The sequence below is a fragment of the Physella acuta genome, unplaced genomic scaffold (assembly GCF_028476545.2).
Source record: "Physella acuta isolate Inbredline_101_S28 unplaced genomic scaffold, ASM2847654v3 ptg000902l, whole genome shotgun sequence".
NCBI classification, from domain to species: domain Eukaryota; kingdom Metazoa; phylum Mollusca; class Gastropoda; family Physidae; genus Physella; species Physella acuta.
This window is the reverse complement of record NW_026732419.1, coordinates 175,484-196,397: the sequence shown is the minus strand read 5'-3', so window position 1 is coordinate 196,397 and position 20,914 is coordinate 175,484. Positions and strand designations below refer to the sequence as shown.

General features: G+C 39.7%; 1 protein-coding gene across 2 annotated transcripts in view; it reads right to left on the bottom strand.

The window, feature by feature from the left end:
• Positions 1 to 20,914, bottom strand: part of LOC131953042 (uncharacterized) — a 57,969-nt gene that overhangs the window by 23,004 nt on the left and 14,051 nt on the right. Inside the window, exon 2 of one of the 2 annotated variants that reach the window (XM_059316027.1) lies at positions 19,116 to 19,336. In XM_059316027.1, coding sequence (XP_059172010.1) covers positions 19,116 to 19,276 — 161 coding nt within the window. In that variant the 5' untranslated portion in view covers positions 19,277 to 19,336. Of the gene's footprint in view, positions 1 to 14,285; positions 14,470 to 19,115; positions 19,337 to 20,914 lie in introns of those variants that run through there. The other variant, XM_059316030.1, reaches the window with a different exon arrangement.

Sequence of the window (20,914 nt, the reverse complement as noted above, 5' to 3'; positions counted from 1 at the left end):
TCCTCCGACGACCCCCCTTGAAATTTTTTGAGGTGGTAGGAGAACACCTTGGGGTGTCACAAAAAACTCGGCATATCTGGGAAAACTTCGTAAAGGGGTCAAAACTGACCAGTTGTATTTCCCTATATAATCTTTGTATTTTATGGGAAAAACAGAGGGTCATTTCAACGCAGACTTTAGGATACTTAAGCTCAGTATATCTGGCTAATTTTTTGCATGCTCCTAGGTCAATGGCTTGACCTTTAGGGAAAATTGTCGGTTACACTCAAAGCCCTCGACGAGGGCTAAAAAGTGACCGCGAGTGAAATTCTCTTTATATGAGCTCTATTACGAAAAAAAATTTCCTCCGACGACCCCCCTTGAAATTTTTTGAGGTGGTAGGAGAACGCCTTGGGGTGTCACAAAAAACTCGCCATGTCCGGGAAAAATCGGGAAATGGGTCAAAACTGACCAGTCGTATTTCCCTATATAATCTTTGTATTTTATGGGGAAAACAGAGGGTCATTTCAAAACGGATTTTATGGCACTTACCCTCTATACATCTGGCTCAGTTTTGGCATGCTTATAGGTAAATGGCTTGACCTTTAGGGAAAACTGTCGGTTACACTCAAAGCTCTCGACGAGGGCTAAAAAGTGACCGCGAGTGAAATTCTCTTTATATGAGGTCTATTACGAAAAAAAATTTCCTCCGACGACCCCCCTTGATAATTTGTGAGGTGTTAGAAGAACACCTAGGGGTGTCACAAAAAACTCGGCATATCTGGGAAAACTTCGTAAAGCGGTCAAAACTGACCAGTTGTATTTCCCTATATAATCTTTGTATTTTATGGGAAAAACAGAGGGTCATTTCAACGCAGACTTTAGGGTACTTAAGCTCAGTATATCTGGCTAATTTTTTGCATGCTCCTAGGTCAATGGCTTGACCTTCAGGGAAAACTGTCGGTTACACTCAAAGCCCTCGACGAGGGCTAAAAAGTGACAGCGAGTGAAATTCTCTTTGTATGAGCTCTATTACGAAAAAAAAATTCCTCCGACGACCCCCCTTGAAATTTTGTGAGGTGGTAGGAGAACACCTAGGGGTGTCACAAAAAACTCGGCATATCTGGGAAAACTTCGTAAAGGGGTCAAAACTGACCAGTTGTATTTCCCTATATAATCTTTGTATTTTATGGGAAAAACAGAGGGTCATTTCAACGCAGACTTTAGGGTACTTAAGCTCTTTATATCTAGCTAATTTTTTGCATGCTCCTAGGTCAATGGCTTGACCTTTAGGGAAAACTGTCGGTTACACTCAAAGCCCTCGACGAGGGCTAAAAAGTGACCGCGAGTGAAATTCTCTTTATATGAGCTCTATTACGAAAAAAAAATTCCTCCGACGACCCCCCTTGAAATTTTGTGAGGTGGTAGGAGAACACCTTGGGGTGTCACAAAAAACTCGGCATATCTGGGAAAACTTTGTAAAGGGGTCAAAACTGACCAGTTGTATTTCCCTATATAATCTTTGTATTTTATGGGAAAAACAGAGGGTCATTTCAACGCAGACTTTAGGATACTTAAGCTCAGTATATCTAGCTAATTTTTTGCTTGCTCCTAGGTCAATGGCTTGACCTTTAGGGAAAACTGTCGGTTACACTCAAAGCCCTCGACGAGGGCTAAAAAGTGACCGCGAGTGAAATTCTCTTTATATGAGCTCTATTACGAAAAAAAATTTCCTCCGACGACCCCCCTTGATATTTTGTGAGGTGTTAGAAGAACACCTAGGGGTGTCACAAAAAACTCGGCATATCTGGGAAAACTTCGTAAAGCGGTCAAAACTGACCAGTTGTATTTCCCTATATAATCTTTGTATTTTATGGGAAAAACAGAGGGTCATTTCAACGCAGACTTTAGGGTACTTAAGCTCTTTATATCTGGCTAATTTTTTGCATGCTCCTAGGTCAATGGCTTGGCCTTCAGGGAAAACTGTCGGTTACACTCAAAGCCCTCGACGAGGGCTAAAAAGTGACAGCGAGTGAAATTCTCTTTGTATGAGCTCTATTACGAAAAAAAAATTCCTCCGACGACCCCCCTTGAAATTTTGTGAGGTGGTAGGAGAACACCTAGGGGTGTCACAAAAAACTCGGCATATCTGGGAAAACTTCGTAAAGGGGTCAAAACTGACCAGTTGTATTTCCCTATATAATCTTTGTATTTTATGGGAAAAACAGAGGGTCATTTCAACGCAGACTTTAGGGTACTTAAGCTCTTTATATCTGGCTAATTTTTTGCATGCTCCTAGGTCAATGGCTTGACCTTTAGGGAAAACTGTCGGTTACACTCAAAGCCCTCGACGAGGGCTAAAAAGTGACCGCGAGTGAAATTCTCTTTATATGAGCTCTATTACGAAAAAAAAATTCCTCCGACGACCCCCCTTGAAATTTTGTGAGGTGGTAGGAGAACACCTTGGGGTGTCACAAAAAACTCGGCATATCTGGGAAAACTTTGTAAAGGGGTCAAAACTGACCAGTTGTATTTCCCTATATAATCTTTGTATTTTATGGGAAAAACAGAGGGTCATTTCAACGCAGACTTTAGGATACTTAAGCTCAGTATATCTAGCTAATTTTTTGCTTGCTCCTAGGTCAATGGCTTGACCTTTAGGGAAAACTGTCGGTTACACTCAAAGCCCTCGACGAGGGCTAAAAAGTGACCGCGAGTGAAATTCTCTTTATATGAGCTCTATTACGAAAAAAAATTTCCTCCGACGACCCCCCTTGATATTTTGTGAGGTGTTAGAAGAACACCTAGGGGTGTCACAAAAAACTCGGCATATCTGGGAAAACTTCGTAAAGCGGTCAAAACTGACCAGTTGTATTTCCCTATATAATCTTTGTATTTTATGGGAAAAACAGAGGGTCATTTCAACGCAGACTTTAGGGTACTTAAGCTCTTTATATCTGGCTAATTTTTTGCATGCTCCTAGGTCAATGGCTTGGCCTTCAGGGAAAACTGTCGGTTACACTCAAAGCCCTCGACGAGGGCTAAAAAGTGACAGCGAGTGAAATTCTCTTTGTATGAGCTCTATTACGAAAAAAAAATTCCTCCGACGACCCCCCTTGAAATTTTGTGAGGTGGTAGGAGAACACCTAGGGGTGTCACAAAAAACTCGGCATATCTGGGAAAACTTCGTAAAGGGGTCAAAACTGACGTTGTATTTCCCTATATAATCTTTGTATTTTATGGGAAAAACAGAGGGTCATTTCAACGCAGACTTTAGGGTACTTAAGCTCTTTATATCTGGCTAATTTTTTGCATGCTCCTAGGTCAATGGCTTGACCTTTAGGGAAAACTGTCGGTTACACTCAAAGCCCTCGACGAGGGCTAAAAAGTGACCGCGAGTGAAATTCTCTTTATATGAGCTCTATTACGAAAAAAAAATTCCTCCGACGACCCCCCTTGAAATTTTGTGAGGTGGTAGGAGAACACCTTGGGGTGTCACAAAAAACTCGGCATATCTGGGAAAACTTTGTAAAGGGGTCAAAACTGACCAGTTATATTTCCCTATATAATCTTTGTATTTTATGGGAAAAACAGAGGGTCATTTCAACGCAGACTTTAGGATACTTAAGCTCAGTATATCTAGCTAATTTTTTGCTTGCTCCTAGGTCAATGGCTTGACCTTTAGGGAAAACTGTCGGTTACACTCAAAGCCCTCGACGAGGGCTAAAAAGTGACCGCGAGTGAAATTCTCTTTATATGAGCTCTATTACGAAAAAAAATTTCCTCCGACGACCCCCCTTGATATTTTGTGAGGTGTTAGAAGAACACCTAGGGGTGTCACAAAAAACTCGGCATATCTGGGAAAACTTCGTAAAGCGGTCAAAACTGACCAGTTGTATTTCCCTATATAATCTTTGTATTTTATGGGAAAAACAGAGGGTCATTTCAACGCAGACTTTAGGGTACTTAAGCTCAGTATATCTGGCTAATTTTTTGCATGCTCCTAGGTCAATGGCTTGACCTTTAGGGAAAACTGTCGGTTACACTCAAAGCCCTCGACGAGGGCTAAAAAGTGACCGCGAGTGAAATTCTCTTTATATGAGGTCTATTACGAAAAAACATTTCATCCGACGACCCCCCTTGATATTTTGTGAGGTGATAGAAGAACACCTAAGGGTGTCACAAAAAACTCGGCATATCTGGGAAAACTACGTAAATAGGTCAAAACTGACCAGTTGTATTTCGCTATATAATCTTTGTATTTTATGGGAAAAAACAGGGAACTTTCAACACAATTTTTAGGTTACTTAACCTCTGTACATCATGCTCATGTTTTGCATACACTTCTATAGATGACTAGGCCCTATGGAAAAACTGTTGGTCAGACTCAAAGCCCTCGACCAGGGCTAAAAGATGACCGCGAGTAAAATTCTCCTTATATGAGATGTATATAAATAAATTAACGAACGATCCCCTTAAAATTATTTGAGGTCGTAAACCGACCCTGGAGGATAACAAAAAAACTTTATTTCCGTCGGAAAAAAAGCCATTGTAGTCGTTAAATATGTTCATTTATCGTATTTTCTTATATAAGAATAGCAACTGTTGGTTTAAAAAAAGAAAACAAAGACATACGTCTCTCGGTCTATTTTCAAGGGAGGTAACCTATTTAAATAATTATTTTTCAAATAATTGTATACTATTTTAAACAGAAACAGAAAATGACAAAGTATAGCATTTGCTTTAGTAAAAAATTAAGTTACCAATTAAGCTACGTATCATAATTAAATTTAAAAAATAATTTTAAAAGTCAATGTAATAGAAATTTTTAAATATACTGTTCATGGAACCTCTGTAGTTCTATTTCCATTTTAGTCATAAATTGCGTACTTTCAAATAATTTCTTTCAACAAGGATGATAAGCAACAATCAACAACATCTTCTCTAAAATTAGCATTACTGTTTAAATTTAAGCACTCCATACCTCATCCATCACTAAATAATTAGTATTCAAATTATCAACAAATGCTTTTGAAAACCTAAGCGAAGCTAGGCAGTATGCCTAGTATATATATATATATTCATATATATATATATATATATATATATATATATATATATATATATATATATATATATATATATATATATATATGTATATATATATATGTATATGTATATATATATATATGTATATGTATATATGTATGTATATATATATGTATATATATATATATATGTATATATATATATATATGTTACGGTCAAAGCCCGAAGTGCGGCCAAAGCGCGGATTGGCCGGCCAATCCGCGCATTGGCCGGCTCTCTTGGCCAAAGCCCGAAGAACATAGCACTAAGATCGTATTTCGTACATTGGCCGGCCAATGCGCGGACTGGCCGGCCAAAGGCCGAAATCAAGCAAAGTTTCGGACTTTGACCGACCTATGGGAGGCGATATTGGCCAATGCGCGGATTGGCCGGCCAATCCTAGCATTGGCCGACTTCGGGCTTTCACTGTAACATATATATATATATATATATATATATATATATATATATATATATGTATATATATATATATGTGTGTGTGCGTGTGTTTATGTGTGTGTTTATATATACAAATACATATATATATATATATATATATATATATATATATATATATATATATATATATATATATATATATATATATATATATATATACTTCCTCATTCCCTATCATCTCTCCACTTAAGATCCAATTAATTAATTATTCAAATGTTCAAGTTTTTAAATTAAAATATTAAAATTGGACGCTTTGTATTATGTATAAATAAACTATAGTCCCGGAATGAAAGTGCATTTCAGTCAGATGTATACTATTGTAAATCTGTATCAGTCCTCACAAGCCGATGTTGAAAACTGTCAAACTAAAGCGAACATGACAAGGTAAACTGACGCTGTATATTACATGTCTGAGGCAAACATAAATCAGCCTTACTGAGTGAATCTTGTTGCTATTAAAATTGATTAGACAGGAACACAGAAGGCAAATACTGATACAGACATCTACATAACTCCTGTCATTAACGGGACAGGAGTTCGCACATTCGGACTTGAGCATTACACAAGAATTAGTTTCCATTTCCACATTTTACAAAGTATTTAAAGCTCTGACACTTTCTTCCCCTGCCATCAGTGTCAGACTGACACCATTTTTATAGAGATTTAATAAACCGTCGCTTCAAATTAGAGCGATAACGCCGGCTGTAATGAAACATTGCTGTACTTGACATTTTCAATTATATTCGTTTTCCTCTTTATCGTTGCGCAACCCGGAAGTGATAAAATCAGATTGAAGTAGGGTTATAAACAAATAAAACCTGGATAAAGTAGGTTTACAGTGTCACAATAAAACATGGATAAAGTAGGTTTACAGTGTCACAATAAAACATGGATAAAGTAAGTTTACAGTGTCACAATAAAACCTGCATCACGTAGGTTTACAGTGTAACAAGAAAACCTGCATGAAGTAGGTTTACAGTGCCACAATGAAACCTGCATAAAGTAGGTTTACAGTGTCATAATAAAACCTGCATGAAGTAGGTTTACAGTGTCACAATAAAACCTGCATAAAGTAAGTTTACAGTGTCATAATAAAACCTGGATGAAGTAGGTTTACAGTGTCACAATAAAACCTGCATGAAGTAGGTTTACAGTGTCACACCTTCACACTAAAACCTGCATGAATTAGGTTTACTAAAATATGTAACTTACATAGAGGCGTTTTGATCGGCGCATCATCTTAGCCCAATAACCAAACAAATCCCCCCATACACAACAAATACCCCACACACAACAAATACCCCACACACAACAAATCCCCACACACAACAAATCCCCCCACACAAAAAATCCCCACACACAACAAATCCCCACACACAACAAATCCCCACACATAACAAATCCCCACACACAACAAATCCCCACACACAACAAATCCCCACACGCAACAAATCCCCACACATAACAAATCCCCACACACAACAAATCCCCACACACAACAAATCCCCACACGCAACAAATCCCCACACACAACAAATCCCCACACACAACAAATCCCTCACACACAACAAATACCCCACACACAACAAATCCCCCACACACAACAAATCCCCACACACAACAAATCCCCCACACACAACAAATCCCCACACACAACAAATCCCCCACACACAACAAATCCCCTCACACAACAAATCGCCACACACAACAAATCCCCACACACAACAAATCGCCACGCACAAAACAAATCCCCCACACAACAAATCCCCCCCACACACAACAAATCCCCACACACACAACAAATCCCCCACCCACAACAATTCCCCACACACAACAAATCTCCACATACAAATCCCACCACACATAACAACACACCGCATGTTTTGGTTGAGAAAAGAATATCTTGATATCTTGAACCAAAAAATCCTATTGGACGAACGTCTAATAAAAAAGTTAATTGAAAACTTAATTATTAGCGTCTCCATTATTGTATTTTGTCTTGCAATGCATTATGCATAGGATATAATTTTTCTAGACAATGGCGTCAAATAGCGGACGTTAATTAAAAAGCGTAATTAATAGTTGTAATATGCTAGATAATTGAGAGTTGCTGTTTGTTAACACAAAAAACTAAAGACTCGTTTCAGGGGTAGAGCGCTAGACTGCTAACCCCAAAGTCACCAGTTCAAACCTGGGTTCAAGTCAGTAGAACGTCACTGAGTCTACCCAGCTCTGATGGGTACCTAACTGGTGTTAGGGAAAGTAGAGGCTGCTGGGCACAGCGATGACCACACTACGTCACTCTACTTCATTTGCTCCATGGACAGTTAGGTTAGAAAAGGGGACTGTAAGTTACATACATCAGAGAATAACATACAGCATCAAGGAAGATGGACATTATCCCCCTGAATCAATTACCTCTTTCTCCCCCCCCCCCCCCCGTCAATTACCCCTTCGGTACATTATCCTCACCCCCGAACTGCTGTGGGTCATTACTTCTGTCAATAGGGCTTGTAAGTCTACGGTCTCGAAATCTACTTACTGCATAGTACGAGAACGAGAAGTTGTGACCCACTTACAAGCCCTATTTCCCTGCCCCATCCACACTAAAATAAAAACAGGGAAAGGGTTAAGGATATGGTAGTATGTAATGCCACTTATAATGGGTTAGATACAGATAGGGAAAGGATGTGGTAATACGTAATGCCACTTATAGTGTCTGACTCTGTTTTATCTCCATCCATTAAACGATACAAAACAATCACCTACACAACTGCTTGTTGCACAACACACTCTTTTGCCCACACACTACTTCTTCCCCCCACACATGCACTCCCACCACTCACTCACCACAATCACACTGTCCACACCTCTATACCCCTCACCCACACACGTCCCCCACTGCACTATCTAAGACCGTGGTATTCCCAACCATAAACCACTAACAGCTGAACAAGATGAGCTTGGCTACTGGCTAGACGATAATCACGTGATCCATTGTTGATGTTTACACTCGTGGGAAACCATTTTTTTTCTTGATGTCATCTTGTGTCAGTCCGACCTTAGAGACAGATAACTGTATTGATCTTTTTTTTTTACACTGTTCAGACTCACAGTTTTACTAACACACACACACACACTCACAACAAGAGACACACACTCACTCACATGAAGAGACACACTAACTCACAGGAAGAGACACACACACATGAAGAGACACACACTCACTCACATTAAGAGACACACACTCACTCACGTGAAGAGACACACTCACATGAAGAGACATACTCACTCACATAAAGAGACACTCACATGAAGATACACACTCACTCACATGAAGAGACACTCACATGAAGAGACATACTCACGCACATGAAGAGACACACTCACTCACATGAAGACACACACTCACTCACATGAAGAGACAGACACTCACTCACATGAAGAGACACACACTCACATACATGAAGAGACACACACTCACATGAAAAAACATACACTCACTTTAACACATGAACAAGCACACACTAACTTACATGAAAACACAGACACCAATATAAACACACTCATAAAAAGACACTCACACATAGTCACACAGTTTATGTGTGTGTTTGACAGTGTTGCTGTGAGTGACTAACACAAAGCCGTCCCCCTGCTTTTCGAGCAACTGTGTAGTTTAAATCTAGTTTAAGCTGACACGAGACCCATCTATCAACCAAGTCAATTAGGTTCCAGGTTGTGTCGGTCAAAGATATTTACAAAAGATGTTTGTTTTTGAGGAATGTACGATCGTACTGTGGTAGACAAATCTGTAGCTCTAATAACTGAGTGATATCGATCTATTTAAGGCATTGGCGTTTATTGGGAAGTAACGATAAATAGACCATACCAACGTCTATGAATAGGTATTTGACAGCTATACGCAGAGCATGTCGACATCATAAATAAGAAATTTGAAATCTATAAATAGACCAAAGTGACATCTATAAATAGGCCATTGACATATATAAATAGGCCATTTGACATCTACAAATAGGTCATTTGACATCTATACACAGGTCATGTTGACATCATAACTAGGCCATTTGGCATCTAAAAATAGGTCACTTGACATCTTTACGTAGGGCATGTTGACATTGATTGACTATTTGACAACTATAAATAGGCAATTTGACATATAAACGCAGGTCATGTTCACATCATAAATTGGACATTTGAAATCTATAAATAAGTCATTTAATATCTACAAATAGGTCATTGGACATCTAAACACAGGGCATGTTGACATCTATAATTGGGACATTTGACATCTACGTCCATCTTATCCCAATATGATGACAACAACGGGTAACGATTGGCCGACCAAGAATTTCATTAAAGGAAATCAATTCTGTAATGGGACTTTTGATGGACCCCATGCCCACAGACTTTATTGCTGTCGGTCTGTCGTAGGACTTTTGATGGACCCCATGCCCACAGACTATATTGCTGTCTGTCTGTCTGTCGTAGGACTTTTGATGGACCCCATGCCCACAGACTATATTGCTGTCGGTCTGTCGTAGGACTTTTGATGGACCCCATGCCCACAGACTATATTGCTGTCTGTCTGTCTGTCGTGGGACTTTTGATGGACCCCATGCTCACAGACTTTATTGCTGTCGGTCTGTCGTAGGACTTTTGATGGACCCCATGCCCACAGACTATATTGCTGTCTGTCTGTCTGTCTGTCGTGGGACTTTTGATGGACCCCATGCCCACAGACTATATTGCTGTCTGTCTGTCGTAGGACTTTTGATGGACCCCATGCCCACAGACTATATTGCTGTCTGTCTGTCTGTCGTGGGACTTTTGATGGACCCCATGCCCACAGACTTTATTGCTGTCTGTCTGTCTGTCTGTCTGTTGTGGGACTTTTGATGGACCCCATGCCCACAGACTATATTGCTGTCTGTCTGTCTGTCTGTCTGTCGTGGGACTTTTGATGGACCCCATGCCCACAGACTATATTGCTGTCTGTCTGTCTGTCTGTCTGTCGTGGGACTTTTGATGGACCCCATGCCCACAGACTTTATTGCTGTCGGTCTGTCGTGGGACTTTTGATGGACCCCATGCCCACAGACTATATTGCTGTCTGTCTGTCTGTCGTGGGACTTTTGATGGACCCCATGCCCACAGGCTATATTGCTGTCTGTCTGTCTGTCTGTCGTGGGACTTTTGATGGACCCCATGCCCACAGACTATATTGCTGTCTGTCTGTCGTAGGACTTTTGATGGACCCCATGCCCACAGACTTTATTGCTGTCTGTCTGTCTGTCTGTCTGTCGTGGGACTTTTGATGGACCCCATGCCCACAGACTTTATTGCTGTCGGTCTGTCGTAGGACTTTTGATGGACCCCATGCCCACAGACTATATTGCTGTCTGTCTGTCTGTCTGTCGTGGGACTTTTGATGGACCCCATGCCCACAGACTATATTGCTGTCTGTCTGTCGTAGGACTTTTGATGGACCCCATGCCCACAGACTATATTGCTGTCTGTCTGTCTGTCGTGGGACTTTTGATGGACCCCATGCTCACAGACTTTATTGCTGTCGGTCTGTCGTAGGACTTTTGATGGACCCCATGCCCACAGACTTTATTGCTGTCTGTCTGTCTGTCGTGGGACTTTTGATGGACCCCATGCCCACAGACTATATTGCTGTCTGTCTGTCTGTCTGTCTGTCGTGGGACTTTTGATGGACCCCATGCCCACAGACTTTATTGCTGTCTGTCTGTCTGTCTGTCTGTCTGTCTGTCGTGGGACTTTTGATGGACCCCATGCCCACAGACTATATTGCTGTCTGTCTGTCTGTCTGTCTGTCGTGGGACTTTTGATGGACCCCATGCCCACAGACTTTATTGCTGTCTGTCTGTCTGTCTGTCTGTCTGTCTGTCGTGGGACTTTTGATGGACCCCATGCCCACAGACTTTATTGCTGTCTGTCGGTCGTGAAGACTTGTAGAGTGAATGAACGGGGGGGGGGCATTGCGGACAGATTGATGACTTAATCGATACTTGATTGGTACTTGTGTTATTTATGTAGTAGGCCATATGTGTCTCTTTGATTTGTGTGGTATCTATGGCTCTTTAATGTGTGCAGTGTCTGTGTAATTTGTGTGGTTTGTGTGCCTGTCTTCTTCTTCTTCGTTCTTAATTTTTAGTGTTCGAGGGATCGAGTCTTATCTGCTAGAGGGTTTGAACTCGAGACTGTTTCGAATTTATCAACCATGAGCTTTGTGTCTGTAATTGTGTGGTATCTGTGTAGTTTGTAGGATACCTATGCCTATGTCATTTATGTGGTACCTGTGCCTCTTTAATTCATTTGGACCGATTGAAAATATCACGGAGGGCTATAGAAAGTGAAGCAAGGGCCGCGGGACTTACATGAGCTCAACTGAAGAGAACTGTACAGAACCGAGTCTGTTTGAAAGTGTTGTTGCTTAGCGCCATATGGGAAAAACACCACACATGAGCAAGAAAGATACCAGGTTGAACTACTAGTCGGGTGGGTCTTGTTGGGTTAACTTAACGTAAGAATTGACGTCCCTTCCCTGTGGTACACAATGAATGTCTAGTTGTGCTGATGACCCTCCCTCCCCCGACTCAATACACTCATTACCATCCTTAGCTAAATATTTATTTTTCAAATATTTATCACAAAATTATGAAGTAAAAAGGTTAAAATTAGAATCACTTTCAGTTTCAGGGATTGAGTTTCGCATTATCTCACGCGTCGTCACGTTCTGTTATTCAAATGACCTAAAAATGACCTTTCGTTATTAATTGGACTTGCGGAAGCCGGCGTTGCCATGGGAAATAAAAGGGCCGCTGGACTTGACGCTGGACATCACAGAGGGCGCCATCACCGGAAATAACAAACTTCGTTTAGTTTCAGAGACAGTAAACAGGTCAAGGTCAAGTGAATACAGAATCGTCTATTCCCAGCACCGAACGACCGTCAGATTCAAAACAATATTTGATAGAATCCATATCATACAACTACAAGTTTCTTTGCTGTTTATTGTATAAACAAAACGTAGATTTACTCTCCACACAAAAACGAGTATTTCATCTATTACGCAATAACAACGTGTTTACAAAATGTAACGCTACTCTCCTTGATCAAATGGCAGCCATGTTGTTGTCACGTGACCGTGTGGTGATATTTAACGAGTGGCTTTTTAAAAATCATAAGCTGGCACTAGATCTGAAACAATTCATTAGCGAGGGTACTCAGCGGTGTGCTGGGCAGCACGCCAATCAATTAACATATTATTGCGGTGCAACACAATAATTATCTTAATTTGTTGGTGGTAAGTTCTTTTGATTTCATCAAAGCGCAATAGCTATGAATGCGTACGTAACACAAATGAATATGTCAAACGGTCTATTTTTGGGTGCGAGTTAATTGACTTGACTAATATGTGTTACTTGAAGCTGAGATTATTTGTTTTACAATCTCTTCCAAAACATTAATTATGAGAAAATCTCGGGTAATCTATTTAACAAGATATGCTATAATTAAACGTCACATTCACACAAATGCACAATACAAAAAAGGCATATAAAACACGTAAACGCACACAAACAACACCAGTATGACACCACATTACACTAACATGACAACACACAACACCAACATGACAACACACAACACCAACATGACAACACACAACACAACACCACACAACATGAAAATGACACCAAATAACACCAACAAGACACCACATACATTAACATGATAACACCAACATGACACCACACAACATCAACAATACACCACCAATACGATAACACACAACACAACACCACACAACATGAAAATGACACCACATAACACCAACATGACACCAACACAACACCAACAAGACACCACTTGTATTTGTGTAAATCCCCTACACGACTAAATGCTGGTAGCTTAGCTCATGTTCCTCGGAAGTTACTGGGAGCAACCTTTGATAGGTAGTTCGAAACTTGGAGCAATGTCTGTCTGGCGTTCGTAGCATGAGACATCGTAAGTTCGTAACATGGAACAACCAATAGCCGGGGATTCGTAGCTGAGCAATTAGTCGGTAGTTCGTAACGGAGCAATTGGGCGAAAGGTCGTAGCATGAGACAATGTTAGATGGCAGTTCGTATCATGAAACAAATAATAGCCGGGGGTTCGTAACTTGTTACTGTTTGTCGGTAGTTTGTAATTTGGGACAACGTTAGCTGGTAGTTCGTACCATGGAGCAATCTTAACCTGGAGTTTGTAGGTTTGAGCTCTCGGGAGAATGTAACATGGACACTTTAAACTACATTTAAAAAAAAAGAAACACAATATTTGAAACAAACTTTCAATTATTTCTAATGTTCAGCTTTGCCAAATCTTTTGCGCAGTATTAAATGTAAAACGATTTTTCATTTTAAAGAAGTTGTATCAGTTTTTGACGATGAGAAAAAAAAATGACTTTTCAGTTTTCTGTCAAAAACAAAACGTTGTAATTCTGTACACAGCTTGTAACATCACGTCAAGTACAGTTCCTTACAGTTAACACAACATGCAAAGTAAAAACATTACATATCTAAAAATAAAAAGTAGACAACATTTAAAATAATAATAGTGTGCCCAGGTTAGTTAGTTTTTATCTCAATTCTAATAACTTGTATAATTAATAGAAGGATGAAGATATGAATTCTACAGTGACACAAAAGAAAAAAGAAAATCGAACGACTTACTCTAGCACCTCTGTTTGCCTCATGGAGAATTTTCTCTCACACAAAGCCAACCGACTGTTTGAAATTACATCATCACTAAATCCCGAAGGGTTGTGAATTAAGTACAATCAACACTTGTTCAGATTGCACAAAGTTGTAAACGCCACATCATGAAATACCATCTCAAGGTTGAAAAGCTCACATTTTAAAACTTAAACACGGCTTTACAATAAACTTTAACACGAGCGTTTGGTGAAAGGAATCCTACTGAAATAATTATTCTTTTGTTTACTTCGAGCAGAACCAAAATAATAAAACACCAAACAAAATTCCGACAACAAAATCAACTATCAATTTTTTTGTTTGTCTGGTTCGGTTCATCCAAACACGGAGCTGAGATTGAATTAAAAACAAAAATTTTAATCCGTGTTTTTGTTTCTCCCCGTCGTCTTAATCCACGGATTAACAGAACGCCAATGACGCAACCACGACCAGACCGGCGCTTTCAACGTTTGATGGGTCCGGTCTGTCCACTCCCGTGTATTGTATAAAGTGGGGGGGGGGGGGGGGGGGGGGTGGGGGTGGGGGTGTGATCGTGGAGGGGTTGTCAACTGTCTGCCGGTGTGTGTGTGTGTGTGTGTGTTGAGAAATGATTCCTACAGTTGTCCGCGGCATTGCGGGAATACGGGAAAAAAATGGGAGTTTTTTTGTTTCTTCATTACGTTAATGACTGGGTCTACTTGTAAACTGTTGTAGTGAAATAATCAACTGTGGGGGGGGGGGAATGTGTGCGGAGAGAGGGGGGTGTGATGGGTGTGTAAACACATTAATTATGGAGCCTGTTGTTGTCACATGATCTGGGTTGGGTTGTTTTGTTTGGACATGTTTGAATGTTGATTGTGCTCAGATAATGCCAGTGGTTTAATTGTATTTTTGTTGTTTTGGTGTAATCTGTGAGAGAATGTCTATGGGAGGAGGGGGATGGGGGGGGGGGGGGGAGAGAGAAAGATAGATCAAGGGTCTATGACAGACTTGGGGAAAGGGAGAGAATTAAGGTGGATGCTATTTTGGCGACCAGATTACTCTTTTGTTTTGTTTTAGAGGTGGAAGGGAATGGGTGCGTTAGAGATAATCTCGCAAAAAATAAATTCTTAGCTTTTCCCTTCCTCAGTATTTGTTTTCGCAAACTATTGTTTACTTCTCAAAATATCACGAAAAAAACCATAGAAAATACAGAAATAACGTCAGTTAACTGATACACTTCAAATTAATATTTTTTAAAAGTTGTACCACATTTTCTTATTTAAAAACAGAGCTTGATAAAGTGGTTTTACTGTTTAGTGTGAATTAAAACAGAGCTTGATAAAGTAGGCTTACTGTTTACTGTACATTAATAGATAAAGCTTCATCTTTAGACCTTGCTATCCATTGGGGCAGATGAACTGAGTGTAAAAACTGTCTTGGTATATACAAAACCAAAGTTTTGTTTGTCCTTCTCTCTATTCTTGTTGTACAAAAAACAACGAAGTATTGACAAAATTAACATCACATCCTATATCACATTCATCCAAATAGTGCAATGGTTTTAAAACCACTAGTACTTGAGATAATTAGAATGAATATTTTAGCAAGTGTAAATACCAACACCGGTAGAGTGAAGAGAACTCCTCGTCCAGCCTAACAAGGATGCAACTACATCAACATTTGATGTATCACAAGTTTAGTTCCCTTATCGAACCTGACGGTCCATGGGCTAAGTGAAGTAGAGTTCACCTGTTTCTGTGACCTCGGCATAAGAAGGGAGAGTATGGTCAGCAATATGCTTTGCCATTTTTATTTTCCCTAACATGAGCTAGGTACCCATCAAAGCTGGGTGGACTCATGGACGTTCTTCTAACATGAACCCGGATTCGAACTCGAGTTTTTCGTGATACAAGTCTAGCGCTCTACCACTAGACCACACCGTACCGTAGCACATGTATAACATGCCCATCAAACATTAGGAATCCTTTACATCTTTTTGTCTCACGCGGGCTCACGTCGTGTCACATCACGTGCTCTGTTTCACCAATGGAAATTGATCTTTCAATACCTTAAAATAGATAACCTAATTACATGGCCAGATGACCCAACCATTGTAGCCTCAAATTGCGCATCTAGGACTAGGTTTATTTTCGAAGCCTTATTCACGTACATAGGCCATACATACATATATATATATATATATATATATATATATATATATATATATATATATATATATATATATATATATATGTGTGTGTGTGTGTAAATATATATATAGATATATATATATATATATATATATATATATATATATATATATATATATATATATACATATATATATATATATATATTGCACGTATGTAGTGAACAAACATTGTAAACAAAGAGCTTGAAGAGAGAGCTAACAACGTTTTATGGCAGACAACTCGGGTGTGCTAGACAGATGTCTTGTTACATCGGCACGTGATAGACACGTGACGTTTAAAATTACGTGAAGTGTTGAGTCAGGCAAGAAGTTCAGCCACGCCTGATTGTATGTGTGTGAGGTCTGCCAGTAACAGCAACTTATTGTATGTGTCTGTTGTCTGCCAATAACGGCTACATATTGTATGTGTGTGTTATCTGTCATCTCTCAGTAACAGCAACTTATCGTATGTATCTGTTGTCTGTCAGTAACAGCAACATATTGTATGTGTGTGATGTCACCCAGCAACAAGACCTGTGTGTCTTAGTTTACGAAGATGAAAGCGGAAACTCACATTCAATAATGCATCAAGGTATTTAATGTATTGGCTTTATTTTCTTTAAAGCTACTTTCTTTTTAATAATACCAGGATGAAATGTTTGTGTTTTAAATCTTTTAATCTTATCCACATTCTGTTTTACAGCTTGTATCTTAAATGATGAAAGGGGGCAAAATTATTTTCAAATAACCGAAAGGTTTTTTAAAATCATCTTTTCCTTCCATTAGGCCGTCAGAATTCTAGATAATGATGAAAATTGGGCTTATTTTGGCCTGTTTTTTTTTCGGCTCTCTAGATTTTTTAAAATGTTTTTTTTTTTTACAAATAATTTTTTTCTCTGTTGTATCTAATTGACATGTAATCGAAAAAATTTGAATCTATTCAATAATTGAGCATGTAAGGTTAGAATTCATATTAAGTTTGGAAAAACACGAGTGTTCTTTTTAACTTTGAATTGAAATGTTGATATAAAACATTGTTTGTAGTGGTAAGTCTGTTTCAGACATTTTTCCCCCAGTGTGGTGGGGGGGGGGGGGTGTTTAAGGGGTGCTTGATATCTCGGGATGGACTAAAATTTCAGGTGCCACCCTCCCCTTCCCCAGAAAAGATGCCTGAACTGCCTGAAAGAAACTCTGGTAAGTTTGTAGAGAATTTGGGAAACAATAAAATATCAACACAAAGCTCGTGTTTATCTAACTCTTTGTACAAAAACGGAGAGTTAGATGGCAGGCTGGCAGGCTGGCAGGCAGACAAACAGTTACAGACACACATACACACACACACACAAACACACACACACGCACACAAACACACACACACACACGCACACGCGCACACACACACACAGAAACACACACGCACACAAACACACAAAAAAGATGGCAGGCGGGCAGACAGACGAACAGTTACAGACACACATACACACACACAAACACACACACACGCACACAAACACACACACACGCACACAAACACACACGCACACACACACACACAGAAACACACACGCACACAAACACACAAAAAAGATGACAGGCTGGCAGATAGTCGAACAGTTACGCAGACACACATAAACACACACACACACAAGATGACGAATGTAAAACCACAAACGTAATTGTCAAGTTCTAACAGGGAGAGAGATAAAACACAGCGGGACCTCACTCATGGAACGTAGCGTCACAGTAAGGGGCTTGTCGTGATCAATAGGTGGGCTTGTTTAGACAATGTGGGCTTATATCATGTAACCACTTATAACGAACAAAAACGAGGACGATCACCAACTTTTTATGTTATTTAGACATCATTAACTGTTAATGTGTTGGGTTGTTCGGTAAACTTTAGAGTTTTTGGAATAAACAATTTTCTTACGTCATCTAAAGATATAAAATATTGCAAACGTATATCATCAACTAGACCGATTACAAAAACCAACATTTTAACTGGACTACAGAAGCCCAACATTAAAACTATACCATACACAGAATTCCAGCATTAAAACTATACCATACACAGAATTCCAGCATTAAAACTATACCATACACAGAATTCCAACATTAAAACTATACCATACACAGAATTCCAACATTAAAACTATACCATACACAGAATTCCAACATTAAAACTATACCATACACAGAAGCACAACATTAAAACTATACCATACACAGAAGCCCATTATTAAAACTATAACATATTCAGAAGCAGTGGCGCAGCGAGGTCGGGTGTCACCCGGTGCGGCACTTAATGGTGTTATCCCCCCCTCCCAAAGGCGTAGCGACCCTTCCCGGGGACAAACTTTCAATTTTCGATTTGCACCCCCCCCCCCCTCAAACTTTCTATTTCCACCTCTTAAAAGACTATTTAACACTCGAATTAATCACTTAATTAAGTGGAATTATCATTTTTCTCTATATAATTTGCTATTTTTTGCCTTGGTGTCACACCCTTAAATGGTGTCACCCGGTGCGGTCCGCACCCCTCCCGCCCCCCCCCCCCCCCTCCCTCGCTACGCCTCTGCACAGAAGTCCATTATTAAAACTAAAGCATATCAAGAAAACCCAAGATAAAAACTTACTTAGTAAAACGTTTGGTGTGCGTCATCAACTCAGGAGGATAACTCTTGTCCCCTACAACCAGTGACGTCCTACTCTGTAGAAACAGCACGGCCGTCCACGCCAGGGCATGTACGCTGCCGTCCAACCATCGCATTTTCCTCCCCTCAGCTGACCGCCTCATCTAGCCATGTCCACCGTAACCTCTGTCACGTGACTCCCTCTATCCCTCATTATTCCAAGTCTGTTGAAAAATAAGGATTTTTCTACATGAGTTGTTTATTGAAATCTGTTAACTCTGGGTTTTTTTGGGGTAGAGTTACCAGCCTTTGAAAATAATAAAACGTTGAGTCTATTTGAAGCGAAAATTACTTGTGTAGTGCTTGAAGTAGTTTACTTTAGTCCAGTATGTTTATAACTATTGTGTCCTTTTACCATCGGGTAATTTGAATTCCAGTTGAAATAGGACACTGATATATAAAATACTAAACATCATGTTTCAATGTAGGTCAGCCGTCAGCCGTATTTATTCTATTTTCGCCATCGTCAACAAATACCCGATTTGAAGTCTGCTAAATGAAATCAGCCGTGGTTTTACATTGAAGATTCTGTTCGCAGACTTGGCAAGTGGTAAAAGGAAAAGCATGATCAGAAGTAATAGAAAAAAAAAACTACTTTGATAAAAGAGAAGTAGGCTAAATGTAGAAAGTGCAAATTTATCTAAACTTGTTTTTAAATCGCAAAGAAAAATTCTGTTATGTTTACTACGCTTATACGTATTTAGTTTCAAAATAATCACACAGGTCATACGTTTACAAATTGTTTATGTATATTATTAAATCTATATTTTAAAAAAAAACGAGTATTATTCAGTGTGCATCTATTCGCTCCCCCCCCCCCCCGCACCCCCATCCATGATTTACAGCAAACACCCTCTCCCCAAAAGAAAGATCATGTATATACAAAATACATGTGTCCGCCCCCCCCCCCCCTTTTTTCCCTCCGGAGTCAAATGTTTGAAAGAAACACTGGTATGCATAGAGTGTAGTGCTCAGCCTGCTTTATTATAGGCGAGAATCTTGAAACAAAACACCGAAATGGGGCTGAGCGAGCCCCAAAGTGTGGTCACGCTAAGCGACGTTTGATCATGTTCTGCGCGCCATGACGCCATTGTTGAAACTTTAAACGCTTATCATCGTAAAGGGGGGGGGGGAGGATTGCGGGATTTGTTGACTTTACCAGCCACAACCAAACCTCCCCCCCCCCCGTCTCTGTGGTTGTATAGAGATTCTGTTTGGTTGTGGGAATAATTAAATCATTACATCGAGGACATAGAAATCAATAGATAGACTTCTATTTGAGGGAATGAATGATCCCAGGAGGGTTACAGTGAACGAAAGGCCGCTAGCAGCCGGGCTTTAAATAGTCGACTGAGAATCATTTAGAATATGGCTCTCTTCGTTCGGAGGGATGAAAACAATTCGATAAATCTTTTGTGTCGAAAGACTTAAAAGGTTAGGGGTTAAACCCAAGAAGTCATTAGAGAAAATGGGATGAGTTGTTTTGGATAAGACGTATAGTATAGTAGCGAGAGTATATTGGCTAAAATTAGAACAAACGAAAACCCGTTTTTTGTGTGGCTGTTTTTTTCTATCCATTTTCATTAATAAGGCCGATGTCATGGGTGTTGTAGTTATTTGTTTTAACTCGGCCGATGTTATAGCTTTGTGTTTTAAAATAGCCAATGTTGGGAATGTTGTAGATGTGTGTTTAAATGAAGTCCGATAATACGAATGTTGTAGAGGTGTGTTTAAATAACACC